Below are 14026 nucleotides of genomic sequence, written 5' to 3' on the forward strand. Positions count from 1 at the left end.
ACCTTAAACCTGCCACCAATTAGAAAGATCACAGTGTCACAGGTGTGCTTTTAGCAGAATAGCAACCTTAGAGGTCAGGTTGGGGGAGGGGAAGCACCCTGGACGGGGAAGGTCAGACTGCAGGGAGGGCAAGCTGCAGGCCCTGTTCCGCCAGTTTCTCCCGGCACTTCCGCGGCGCCCGGGTCCTCCCCTCCGCTCCTCGCAGGGCAGGTACCCTCCCTTCCTCCCCACCTGTACGGCTGGGGAGCGCCGGGCTTCCCGAAGCGACGCCCTAGCGGTGGGAATGGGAACACGCTGCGCGGGAGCCTCCGTTCCGTTCGGCTTCCCCAGCTAGACCCCAAAGCCCCGAAGCCCCGGGGGAAGGAAATTACCACTCGCCCACCCCCGCCCCGTTTCTCTCTCCGGCTCGCTGCCTGTCTCGCTCCGATGCCGCCGAGCCCCGTCGCCACTTCTGGGTGGAGGTCCGGCGGAGACAGCTGCGAGCTCCCGGGCTCCGGGGAGGGAAATGGGGCAGGGTGAGTCAGCCGGCCCGGGGAGAGGCTCTATCGCGCCCGGCACCCGCCCGCGGGGTAGGGGAGGCGCTGGGCTGAGCTCGCGGAGAGGCTGCCGCTTTCCCCTTCCTCCCAGTCCCGGCTTGAGAGCCGAATGCGAGCGCGCGGGCCGGGGGAGGGAAGAGTGGGAGAGGAAGCCGCGGGAGAGAACAGGCAGCCACTGTTTCCTTTTGAAAAGAAAGTAGGAGCCCTGGGTGGGAAAAGAGAAAGGAGCCCTCCCAACTTTTCTTTGCGAAAAGTTTTCCCAGGGCGTTTTGAGAAGCCCGGGATCGCGCTGCCGCCTTGGCGGCTGTGCCTGTGCGCCTCGCCCCTCGCCCCGCTCCTCCTCCTTCCAGCCTGGGTAGCTCCGCTCCCTCCCCAAGAGGCGCCAAATGGCTACCCAGTAACCCCACGGGGCGGGGGCTGCAGCGCCACCTCCAGCCGCCGCGGCTCCCGGCAGCCGGTAGACCCTCCGGCGGCGCTGCCCGCGGGTTGGGAGCCGGGCCCGCAGGTGGAAGCGCAGCCGGGAGGCGGGCGGGTTGGTCCAGGGCTAGGGGCGGCTCGGGCGGGCTCTTGACGCGCGGCCAGCCCCGTTCAGGCCTCGGGAAAGCGTGCGTCCCGCCCTGACCCGCCGGCCTCTCCCACTCCAGCAGTGACGCGCCGCTTAGGAGCCGGAGCCCGCGCAGCGCCCCGCAGGGCGATGGACGGCCGAGCCCAGCGCGCGCAGGACGTCCCGGCGGCGCTCCCGCCGGCGACCCCCGCAGGGTAAGCCTCGAGCGCCGCTCCACCGCCGCTCACTGGCGAGGGCGAGGGCGAGGGCGAGGGCAGCCGGGCCTCCACACGGTCACCTGGCTGGCAGGTCGCCACCCCGCCGGCGGCCAGATTCACCCGCCGCAGAACACGCGGACGACGAGGCTGCTTCCTCCCGGCCTCCTAGGAGGCCGCCCGGGATGGGGGCTCGGGTAGTTTTTGATTGCTTTCCTACCGGGGCTGCTCTGAGTTGCTCAAGGGCAGCTGAATGCCAGGAATTGGGTAAGGAGTCTGGGAGCAAAAATGGTAACAAAGGGCCCCTTGTTGGGGCTCTGGGCGAGCGGCGGGACGATACCTGTTAGTGAGCTCCTGGGAAGGGGAAAACAGTTTTCTTGGCCGGTGGATGAGGCCCAGCAGGTGGAGTGTCAAGGTGAATGTAAGGAAGGGGCTTTCTGCGAGAGGGTGGAGGGCGACAGGAAGGTGTGCCAGCTGTCAGCCCGCATGACAGTTCCGGGACACGGCCGGGTGCGCGCCTCTGATTGTCTGTGGCCGATTGCTAGTGCCAAAGCCTAGCGCAGAGTCAGACCGCCAACACACGATTACTTTTCTTAGTATCCTCACATGTTTAGGTGAGATTGGAGTGGAAGGGGCTGTCACATGGTGAGTTAATATTAAATGGAGCACGTCTTCCTGCCAGATATGCTAATAATCACCTTGCTAAGCGTTTGGGTAAATAGTAATGAGAACAGGTAGTTCTGCAAGAGATGGGAAGAACCTGAAAATAACCTTCGTCTTGGTAAACAGTGAAGGCTTAACATGGGCGCTAGTTGAGCTCCTGAAGTGGGAAAACCCTTTGGTGAAGTGTAACTTTTTCCTACAAGTGTTCCCCCAACTCAGTTTTTCTGATAGTTAATTCAAGCACAGAAATGCACTCAAGAGAATATGAACATTTCAGAAAAGAAACGTTAAGGAAAAAGCGACTTTGTAAGCTAATGAATGAGATTTGTACAGTCTTCCTGATTTGAGAGTAGAGAAGTCATTTTTCCCTGGAACATGACATACGTTTCCTTAGAAGCAAGTCACAGCATGTTTATTCATCAGAGACCATGCGAACATTGGCAGATGTCTAGAGGAAACATGGAAAAGTCTCAAAGCAACATGACTAATATAAAAGATATTTAGTATAATGCTTACGTAGAGGAAACACGTAGTGTATGAATTAATTCTTTCATTTTGTTCCAGTTATCTTCTCCCCTCTGCAAATAGCCATATTTCTGTTGACTTCCGTTTCTATTCTTTCCCCAGTTTTTCATTATTTAGATATTATCATATATTCTTTCATATATTATCACATTAGGATGTATGAGGAAAGAAATACATTGGCAGGAAGATATTAATTATAAAAGCATGGACCTCTAAATGGAGCTGCAGGAATACTGAAATGTACTCAGGTACCCCAAAATAAGATAGTATTAGACTGGTGGATTTAAAAATGGATTACATTAGGTACTATTTAAAAAGAAAAGAAAAAGAACCCAGCATATGCACATACACAAAATACACGAATACACTTGAGTGTTTAGAAATCATATAATACTTGTGAGTAAAACAGGTGAGAACAGATGGCTCTGACATGAAGGAAATGGAGCTTTCTAGTGATAAGCACAACTATAGTAAGACACTTTGGATCTTACTTTTGAGGATTTAAAGGTTAAACCGAAATTCTTTGCTTCAAAAGAATGTACAAAACTGCTTTATCTAATTTCTCAAATATGAGGAAAATACTTTTTAGAAATTTGCCCTTCCCTCTCCAAATTTAAGGAGAGACATGTGGAAAAATGCTTCAACATCTTATCTGAAATAACCCCCCCTCCCCCCGTATCATTTTACTTTGCATTATTCAGAGACGTTAACAATATCTGAAAGGTATAAACATAAAAAGAAAAATTACTTCTCTACTTCGTCTTCTTTCACTTGTCTGTCTTGTCCCTTTGGCATATCCCAAGTGCCTATTATATAATATTTGTTGAATATTCATTATTCAACATTACTGTTGTTCTTTTTCTCAAAACCCCAGAACATTAAAAAGGTTTTAATTGTGGGAAACAAGAATTATCCTAGATATAAGGTTTTGGGAGGTGGCAGGGAGCAGTCCCAAGCAATATGTTATAATGTTAGGTTTGGAAAGTAAATTCTTTACTATAAAACTAATTAAATCATGACTCATTAATAGCCTATGAGGCCTACTTTAGACCTTATCCTTGGATATTACTGCTCTAAAGAAGCCGTCTGTATGTAATTTTCCAAGTTTTACATCCTTGTAACGTGTCATTTTAAAGAAATTTAGTGCAACTCCTTCTTTTACAAATGAGAATCTGAAGCACAGACACAGTGATTTTTACAGGCCTAGAGCAAATTAGTGGCAAAACCTGAAGGAAAACCCAGGATGTTAGTTGCCGAGTTCATTGCACTAATTGCTTTTAATCTTTTCCAGACCACAATATGATAAATTTCAGCTGAGTACATTATCTTTAGAACTGCTAGTGCTGGTGTTTTTATTTGCCAAAACACACACACACATATATTTTTTTAATGGTAGAATTTTTTTTTTGGCTGCGTTGGGTCTTTGTTGCTTCGCGCAGGCTTTCTCTAGTTGCGGCGAAATGGGGCTCCTCTTCATTGAGGTGCACGGGCTCCTCATTGCGGTGGCTTCTTGTTGCAGAGCATGGGATCTAGGGCGTGCGGACTTCAGTAGTTGTGGCACATGGGCTTAGTTGCTCCGGGGCATGTGGGGTCTTCCCGACCGTGTCCCCTGCATTGGCAGGTGGATTCTTAACCACTGAGCCATCAGGGAAGTCCCGAGATGTATATTTTTAACTCTTTGAAATTTAAATGTCAAAAGTGTAGTTGACCTTGCGTTGAGGCACCTTAGTGTTTTGATTCTGAAACAAATTATCAGGCCTGGTTCAGGTATAAAAGCCTATTTCTTTATAATTTTGCAGAATTGTAACTATGGAGTTAATTGAAGGCATAGTAAAAATTAAGAAATGATTTAGCAGCTGCTTTCTTAAGCTTTTATTTGGATACATTATTGGTTCTAAAGTACTGATTGTATAAACTGAGTTCTTGTTAGCTAACATTTACTGGCTACTTAGAAGTTGAATGCCTTAGCTGAGGTTTTAACATAATCACCTGAGTATCTTTTAAAACAAATACCCATGCTCTCACACTCCTACCTATTCTAATTTTAATTGGCCTGGTAGGGAACAAGGGCATGGAGAATTTTAAAATGCTGCTAGGTGATTCTCATATGCAGCCAGATCTGAGAACCATTGATTAAGTCGGTATCACCAGCTGAGAAGGAGATGAATCCATAAATGGAATGGAGGCTGCTATTTAACATTTTTAGGAAACTCAAAACTAACTTTCAGCTTTATTTTGCCTTTTGAAAGATTCCATTTAGGTGCTCTACGGTACTGTTTAAAAAAATTTTTTTTTTTTTTTACTCCTTTTTGAGGAAGTATGTTAACTCCATTTTATGATTTTGGAACTGAGGCTCAGAGAGCTTAATTAACACACTCAAGGCCATACAACACTAAGGGATGCAAGAATAATAGAAACAAGGTCTGATACCCAAACCTGTGCTCTTCATCACTAGGCCTGTTACCCAGGATGTTTGCTACCATGGATTATACTGAATGGATTATTTAAAGAGGCTTTATAGATGCATTGTCTTGATTCTTCTTAAAATTATATTTATAGTATATTACAAAAAAACTCCTACAAAATCAAATGCATATAAAAAAACCCTAATGCCTAGCATTTAAAAGGAACTTAATTATTTCTTTAAAGTCATAATTAACATTTTCATGTGTTTAGGTTGATTTAATTTAACATAGTAAACTGACAGCCATTTTGTCAGATGACATTATGACATAGCTGTACTTATTTTTGCTCTTAGGCAGCTATTAAATTTATTATAGCTTAATTTCAAAAGTATAGGATTTTTGACCAAATAAGAAAAATGAAATTGTTTATTAAGACAGTGCTAGATATTTTGTTCAAAGTCTAATGTCCTCTGAATGTGTTAGAGGATAATTTAATAACATTATCACCTAACCTTATTATTGAAGTGCCAATTGTATTTATATAATAATAAATGCCAAGCTTTATGTTACTGAGACAACTGCTCTTATGTAATTAATTAGTCAAAACTTGTGAGCCCTTATTTTATATAAAACACGTTTTTCTAGGCACTGGGAGATTGCCTAGAAATTCTGATCTTAAGAGCTTTATTTTAAAAAACTATCTGTAACTATGCAGGAAGAAAAAGGAGGGAAGGTGCTGTTAGTGTAGAAGTGGTACTTTGATATTAACCTTAAAAGCATATTATGGATATGCTTAGGACTTAAAATGCAGTATCCTAGCTCATTGGTCAGCAAACTTAGACTGAGCAAACTATGTCCAGAAGGTTGAAATGGACCCTCTACCTGTTTGTCTTTTATTCTTCTCTCCAATTTTTTAAATTGTGGTATAATTTACATAAAATGTAACATGTTAACCATTTTAAAGTGTATAGTTCAGTGGTATTAAGTACATTAACATTGTTGTGCAACAGTCATCACCATCCGTCTCCAGAGCTCTTTTCATCTTGCGTAACTGAAACTCTGTACCCATTAAACACTAACTCCCCATTCTCCGCTCCCCCCAGCCCCTGGCATCCACTGTTCTACTTTTGATCTGTAGGATTTTTGACCGCTCTGGTTACCTCATATAAGTGGAATCAAACAGTCTTTGTCTTTCTGTGACTGGATTATTTCATTTATTATAATATCCACAAAGTTCATCCATGTTGTATCATATATCAGAATTTACTTCCTCTTTGAGGCTGAGTAGCATTCCACATTTTGCTTATCTATTTATCTGTCAATGGACACAGTTTGCTTCCTGTATTTTAGCTGTTGTGAATAATGCTGCTAGGAACATGGGTGTTCACATATCTCTTTGGGACCCTGCTTTCAATTCTTTTGAAGTAGAATTGCTGGATCATATGGTCATCCTATTTTTAATTTTTTTGAGGACTGCCATACTGTTTTTCATAGCAGCTGTACCATTTTACATTCCCTAAAACAGTGCACAAGGCTTCAGGTTTCTCTACATCTGTGCCAACACTTGTTATTTTATTTTTTTTGACCGCAGCCATCCTAATATGTGTGAGGTGGTATCTCATTGTAGTTTTGATTTGCATTTCCCTAATGATTAGTGATGTTGAGCATCAGATCATGTGCTTATTGGCCATTTATATATCTTCTTTTGAGAAATGTCCATTCAAGTCCTTTCCCTATGTTTCAATTGGGTTTGCTTTTTTTGGTTGTTGAGTTTTAGGAATTTTCTTCATATTCTGGATATTAACCCCTTATCCTCTACCTGTCTTTGTAAAGGGTTTTATTGGCACACAGCCATACCCACTCATTTGCATATTGTTTATGGCTGCTTTCATATTATAGTTGAGTAGTCCAGGCAGAGATATTATGGCCTGTAAGCTAAAAATATTTGCCCTCTGTCCATATGCAAGTTTGCTGATCCCATGGGCCAACTTAGGAAATTCGTAAATGAAGTAGTGATTATTTAATTCAAAATCTATTTACTGCAGGGGGGGACATATAAGTATTGAACTTCAATATAAATTAGAACAAAATGATATTTTTTTTGCATAAAGCAAGATATTTCTTATAGCAAGAGATTTTGCAGAATGCTGATTAGTGGTCGTTTTTTATTCCCCAGGTGAAGACTTAGGCTTGGCTTGTTGGCAAGCCATGTAGAATTTTAACATTTATTTGACATCAGAATATATTTTATTTATTTATTTTTTGCGGTACACAGACCTCTCACTGTTGTGGCCTCTCCCGTTGCGGAGCACAGGCTCCAGATGCGCAGGCTCAGCGGCCATGGCTCACGGGCCCAGCCGCTCCGTGGCATGTGGGATCTTCCCAGACCCGGGGCACAAACCCGTGTCCCCTGTATCGGCAGGCGGACTCTCAACCACTGTGCCACCAGGGAAGCCCCCAGAATATATTTTAAAGAGAAGTTCTAAACTTGTGCTGGAGACACTTTCATGAAAAATGACTGAGGTCATTTTTGGTCATTTGGTCATTATATGATTAAGGTATTTAGAACTAAATGTGCCTAGGAGAAGCTGGACCAAAGTTAGAAGGAATTCCTGTCTGGTTTTTTTCAGCCTATACCTATTTTATGAGTTAAGCAAACTGTCTTTATAATTTTCAGCAAGAGTTTTTGTTGTTGCTCTTAAAGATATTTCATATCCTTAAGCTTTTAGTGCTCTAACATTAGGGTGACAGTTATTAGAAGACCTTTTTTTTATGACTTTGCTAAATTTTTTTCCCATCTGTTACAATAAAAACAAACTAAAAGTATGGGAGAAAGAAGTTTCCCATGACTATTTATAAAGGGCCAAATGTCTTCAGTTTTGCATACAAACTTCATATCTGAGGAATGAATCCCTTAGAAAAGACCCTCAAAGACTGACTAGTCTTTAGAAAAAGGCTAGAGTGAGCTTGTTTCTGTCCCCCGTATACTTTAAGGTCACATTGCTGTTTATAAATTTAAGTTAAAACTATTTATTGACTTTGTACATTAAAAAAACCTGCGTAGTTGAACTGTGGAGTAGTTTGACAAAGAAAATGCTTTAATTGAGATGGTCATCTCATTACGACAGCAAAGAATGCAATGGCAAGAGAAGTAGTTTAAGCTCAACTCATAGAAAGCTTATTTGTAACTTTTACCATATTTTAAGTAGTTATACATCTTTACAAAGTTCATAATTTCCAAGTTTCATAGGGAATAAATGAAGATATTTGGGTTTCCTGTATGTGTGGTGCCCTGTATTGGGCAATATCCTGATTATATCTGTGCCTTTTCATGCTGTATAGCTCAGCTCAGGCTTATAGTTCAGAGGCAGGCCTTCAGGAATTTGGTGGGAAGCACAGTACACTACAGAATTGAGTTGTTTTCTTACCTCTACTCTCTAGGAAAAAATGTAGCCCCATCAAAACTTTCAGGTTTGTGGTTGTGAGGTAGTGAGGATGGAGGTGCTAGGTGAGCAGGAAGAAGAATGACCTCTGGGGCTTCCCTGGTGGCACAGTGGTTGAGAATCTGTCTGCTAATGCAGGGGACACGGGTTTGAGCCCTGGTCTGGGAGGATCCCACATGCCGCAGAGCAACTAGGCCCGTGAGCCACAACTACTGAGCCTGCGCGTCTGGAGCCTGTGCTCCACAACAAGAGAGGCCGCCATAGTGAGAGGCCCGCGCACCGCGATGAACAGTGGCCCTCGCTTTCCACAACTAGAGAAAGCCCTCGCACAGAAATGAAGATGCAACACAGCAAAAATAAATAAATAAATTAATAAACTCCTACCCTCAACATCTTCTTTTAAAAAAAAAAAAAAAAAGAATGACCTCTGAAAGCCTCATTTTCATTTCCTTTAGGTACTCTTGTTCCCTTCATATTGAATGCCCTCCTCCATTGAAAGCAGAACTTTAGAGATAATATAAATAATCACTTTATAAAAGAGAGTATGGGTTAATAGGACAGAGGTTTTCCTTTGTAATTGCCTCAGGCTTGTAGAAAATTACTTTGGATGGAATTAAAAGAGTGAAAATGCCATCCATATTTGGTGGGATTTGATTTTGCAAAATAACCAAAGTGGTTCAGAGGCAAGCCTCTGAAGTGGGGTTGAAAAAGAACCTGAGATACAATAGTTTGGGTCCAAAATGTGGTTGTGCTTTTAAAATAATGATTCTGATTTTCTTGTGTGGGCTGTAGCTTGATTTTAAATAGGGTTGAATGCCAAAGGAATCAGAATATGTTTTTTAGACGATAATATATTGGAAAAAGTGCATTGTTTCTCATTGTAATTAATTTGAGAGATTAAAACTACTTTGTGTGCATGTTGTTGTGTTTTTTTTTTTGTTTTTTTTTTTTGCGGTACGTGGGCCTCTCAGTGTTGTGGCCTCTCCCGCTGCGGAGCACAGGCTCCGGACGCGCAGGCTCAGCGGCCATGGCTCACGGGCCCAGCCACTCCGCGGCATGTGGGATCTTCCCGGACCGGGGCACGAACCCGTGTCCCCTGCATCGGCAGGCGGGCTCTCAACCACTGTGCCACCAGGGAAGCCCAACATGTTGTTGTATTTTTAAAAATTAAATATACCTTTTCACTTTTTAATTTTTTCATTATTATTTCTTTTTTTGGCTGTGTTGGGTGTTTGTTGCTGCGCGCGGCTTTCTCTAGTTGCGGCGAGCGGGGGCCACTCTTCGCTGCGGTGCGCGGGCTTCTCCTTGCGGTGGCTTCTCTTGTTGCAGAGCTCGGGCTCTAGGTGCGTGGTCTTCAGTAGTTGTGGCTCACAGGCTCTAGAGCGCAGGCTCAGCAGTTGCGGCCACGGGCTTAGTTGCTCCGCGGCATGTGGGATCTTCCCCCACCAGGGCTCGAACCCGTGTCCCCTGCATTGGCAGGCGGATTCTTAACCACTGTGCCACCAGGGAAGCCCCCATTTAACTTTTGAGCCTACCATTGCAGCATCTGTTCTTACATCAATATATATTTGTAAGGAAATAGAGTTAAGATGCTCAAATCTAGGTGGGCCATTTATCACCAGTCCTTGAGGACTTTCGTCTCTCTAACCTGCACACCTGCTATTACATGCACATTCACACATGCTATTGTCCCTGGAAAAACGGAAGTGAAGAGTATTAGATAACCCCAAGGGGAATAGCCAGTTTTAACAGCTGCTACAGTCATGTAATCAGTTCAGTTGTGCTGGAAAGACAGGAAATTGAGTTGCTAAATCTGAAAGTGGCTGCCACCTTGCCATTCCCAGGTCTGATGGATGTGCTGTAGTTTCTAGACCAATTGAGTCCACAGTAGTCAAGATAATTATAAGAGCCATTGAATTGATTTATCTTCTTTGTGCTAAAGTGGATGCATGTTATACACAAAGTAGAGGTGGCAGAGAGAGGAGCAACCCTTTCTTTGTCTCTTCTTTTTATGCCTGATAGTCAGGTATCCCTGCTCTAGGAGAATTAGGAAAGAGACAGGGCCCCTGTCTTACAGGACAGCATCTGTGTTTCATGGTCTGAGGCAGTTTCATTATTCTCAGGTGTTCATGATTCGGTTAGTCATTGGCCGCAAAACTGCTGAGCAAAGTGTCCTACCAGGTTATGAGAGTGGTTTCTTCCTATCTTTTGTTTCTACATAAGGTGCCCATTCCCAGAGAGCAATTAGATGCTTCAATTTAAAGCAAAAATTGTTTTTGCTCTGCTTCAGGAGAGCAAAGCTGAAAGTGGCAAAGAATGTTGGCATGTGGAAAGAAACTAATTTTTACACTTTGGGTTGTGATCCTAGGCTACCAGTCTTCTTTCTTCAGTTTCTCTTCCTCTAAAAGAGGGTAAGTTTGACTGTGTTAGTTTATTACCTATGAACTTCCCCCCACCTAGGAAAGTTAGGTGTGACTTCGTTTCAATAAAAAATATTTAACACTAGTGATCTGAAAGGGGAAATAGCACTGATTTTTCCCTTACATTTAAATAGGACAAATTTTGTATCTAGAACCTATTCCAACCTGTAATTTACTCTAGTTTACCATATATTATTTTTGAAATACAGTCTGGTCTGAAAGGAGTAATGTCTAAGAGTAGTTCATATCATCTGTTCATCTGTTTGTGATCCTGTATGTATGTAGAAATACATAGGAAATTCACTCTTAGATGATGCTAAGAAAATGTAGTCCCGAAGTTTGTGGTGGTAACTTTGTGAAGCCTAGGAACGTGTTTCCAACTAATTTAGTGCTTATAAGCGGTATAGCCCAGAATGTACACACTTACAGGCATTTTTAGTTTCCTAATCAAATTCAGCATTTCATATGTATATATACATATATATATATATATATTTGGTGTGCAACACTTGGGGACTTTTATTTTTGTGTGACTCATAGTTAACTAAGTTAACTCATAATTCAGACACTAAGCAGATTATGCAAGCTCGATTTAGTGGCAGTTCTAAAAGTTACCTGAAGGTGTTGCATGAATACTTGCTGTCATTTTCGTATTCTTCCAGGTATTAAGCACATCAAAAGTTGAAGTTGGCGGTATTGGATATTTGAATATCATGGATTTGGGGTATTCCCAGTTTCCTTGTATCACTGTAAAACCTAGGCAAGGTAGAGACCAAGTTTCTGGAACTCCACAGATAATTGTAATGGTTTGAACACAAAAATATACCAAGTACCATTGGTTTTAAAAGAGCAGCCTTGAAGCACTCAGAAGTGATGGGCTATGGCTGAAGGCCCACACAGTGTAGGAGGCAGGGAGTAGTACAGTGGTAGCTATTTAATTTCATTGTCGACATGTTTACCCCTTACCGTTCTTCACAGGGGATATCATAAGATTTCCGGTCAAGAAACAATTTTTTTTTTAATAAACAATTTTTAAAAATTCTGGCACTTAGCCATTTTGTTTTACTAGTTAAAGGTTATCTAGAATGCCATGCTCTCAAACCTAGTCAAAGCCCCTGTTTTTGGTGATCATTGTTCATTCCAGCACGTGATTTGTGTGACTGGTGAGGGCCTGTCTCAGGGCCTGAGCGTTGCACACATTATCTCTGTGACCCTGGGGGCATTTCCTCAGAATGATACTCACCAATGCAGCCCTGTGTCAGACATTCTTGTGGAAGTGGAAGGAGAGCATGTGAGAAAAGGAGGGGAGCCTTTAGGAGTTGAGAATGGAGGCTTTTTTCTTCCTTGAATCCTAGAGAACCAACCAGCTTAAAATGAACACTGCTAACGAGACAGTTTTCATTGCCATATGCATTTAAAGTTCTAAAATTGGCTATGTCAATGCAGAAAAAATGTTCAGTGTTTATTTTTAAAATAAAATGGGAAAATTTGGGAGAAATGGTAATACCTTGTATGCAATTTGGATTTTTAAATTTTATATTTAAATACATTAAGTGTATCTCAGTTGTATATATAATACTCATTACTCCCTTTCCTTGAGCCCTTTGTGATCTGCTTATGTTTTTACACTATTGTTTTATGGAAAAAAATTAAATTTCATGGGTGTGAAGGGGAGAATTTTCCTGGCATTTTTCCTTCTTTGCTTAGCCAAGTAGATGCATGCTGAGTTAAATGGAAATGTAGAGATAATTACAATTTTATTATTTCGGGATGTAGGTGAAGAAAGGAACAGGAAAACAGGCAAAATATATTCAATGATGGAAAAATGAAAAGCAGAACAGTCTCTGATTGCAGAAGAAGAGGCAGTGGTGCAAAATTGCTGGACTGTGCTGGCACTAAACTAGCAGTTTGAGGTTTGAAGTCTTTATCTCTTACGTTCAGTTGGTAACTGTGGTACCATTAGTTTGTGAAGCACTTCTGTGATCTTAGGTTATGAGAAGGCATTTTGTGCCCCAAACTGTATATAACCTCTTCAAAAGTACCATGTATGTTTTTTGAGGGGAGAGATTCCATCCAAAGTGAATTGATAGTTATGCCAATGACAATTATTCTCTTTATAGGTCACATCATTTTATTCATTATTTTTCTAATAGGCAATATATTCAAATGGCACAGAATTCAAAAGAGAAAAATGACAAAATAGTGAGAGATCTCCCCCCTATACCACTTGCTTTCTATTCACCAGGTTTTCTCCCCAGAGGCAATCAATGTTACGGTCCTTACAAATCCTTATTGGATACTCTGTACCAGTGCTGTCTAATGGAAATAAAATGTGAGCCACAAATGTAATTTTAAATTTTCTAGGAGCTAGATTTAAAAATTCAATTTAAGGGCTTCCCTGATGGCGCAGTGGTTGAGAGTCCGCCTGCCGATGCAGGGGACACGGGTTCGTGCCCCGGTCCGGGAAGATCCCACATGCCGCGGAGTGGCTGGGCCCGTGAGCCATGGCCGCTGGCCCTGCGCGTCCGGAGCCTGTGCTCCGCAATGGGAGAGGCCACAACAGTGAGAAGCCCACGTACCGCAAAAAAAAAGAAAAAAAAAGAAAAAAAAATCAATTTAAATGATATATTATACGATGCAGTGGTTAACATGCTTCTAATTCTACAAAACAATGAAGTTGTCTTTACCAGCAAAAATATTTTCCACTGTCAGATTTGAAATTTAAATAAATTATGTAAAATTTAAATTTTATTTTCTTAGTCACATCAGCCACATCTCCAGTGCTGAAAAGCCTCATGTGGCTGGTGGCTACTCCACTGGACTGAGCATCTCCTTACAGTCAGGAGCAAATGGGTGTGTGGATGCATATTACTTCTTACTCTTTTATACACAGTTGGTGGTACTTTGTACCTTGTTTTTCCCTTAATAATATAACTTGGTTTTTATTCCATTTTACTACATAATGGGCTCTATTTTTCCCTCATAGCTGTGTATTATGTCTTTGTAGGGATGAACATAATTTATATAACCAGTCCCTTATTGATGGATACTTGGATTTATTTCTCCCTCTCCTTCCTCTTTGCTGTTATTAAGTGATCATTTTAGTATCCTTTTTCTTTTTTCTTTATTGGAGTATAATTGCTTTACAACGGTGTGTTAGTTTCTGCTTTATAACAAAGTGAATCAGTTATACATATACATATGTTCCCATATCTCTTCCCTCTTGTGTCTCCCTCCCTCCCACCCCTCTAGGTGGTCACAAAGCACCAAGCTGA

The 14026-nt window shown here is 42.2% G+C and overlaps 1 protein-coding gene across 5 annotated transcripts in view; it reads left to right on the forward strand.

Annotated features, from left to right (window-relative positions):
* Positions 1-258: 258 nt before the first annotated feature.
* Positions 259-14026, forward strand: part of COBLL1 (cordon-bleu WH2 repeat protein like 1) — a 161047-nt gene continuing 147279 nt past the window's right edge. For 4 of the 5 annotated variants that reach the window (XM_032637632.1, XM_032637633.1, XM_032637636.1 and 1 more), the window contains exons 1-2: positions 429-515; positions 1181-1295. In XM_032637632.1, the coding sequence (XP_032493523.1) occupies positions 506-515; positions 1181-1295 (125 nt within the window). In that variant the 5' untranslated portion in view covers positions 429-505. Of the gene's footprint in view, positions 516-1180; positions 1296-14026 lie in introns of all 5 variants that reach the window. The other variant, XM_032637635.1, reaches the window with a different exon arrangement.

This window comes from Phocoena sinus, chromosome 7 (genome assembly GCF_008692025.1).
Source record: "Phocoena sinus isolate mPhoSin1 chromosome 7, mPhoSin1.pri, whole genome shotgun sequence".
Classification (NCBI taxonomy): Eukaryota; Metazoa; Chordata; class Mammalia; order Artiodactyla; family Phocoenidae; genus Phocoena; species Phocoena sinus.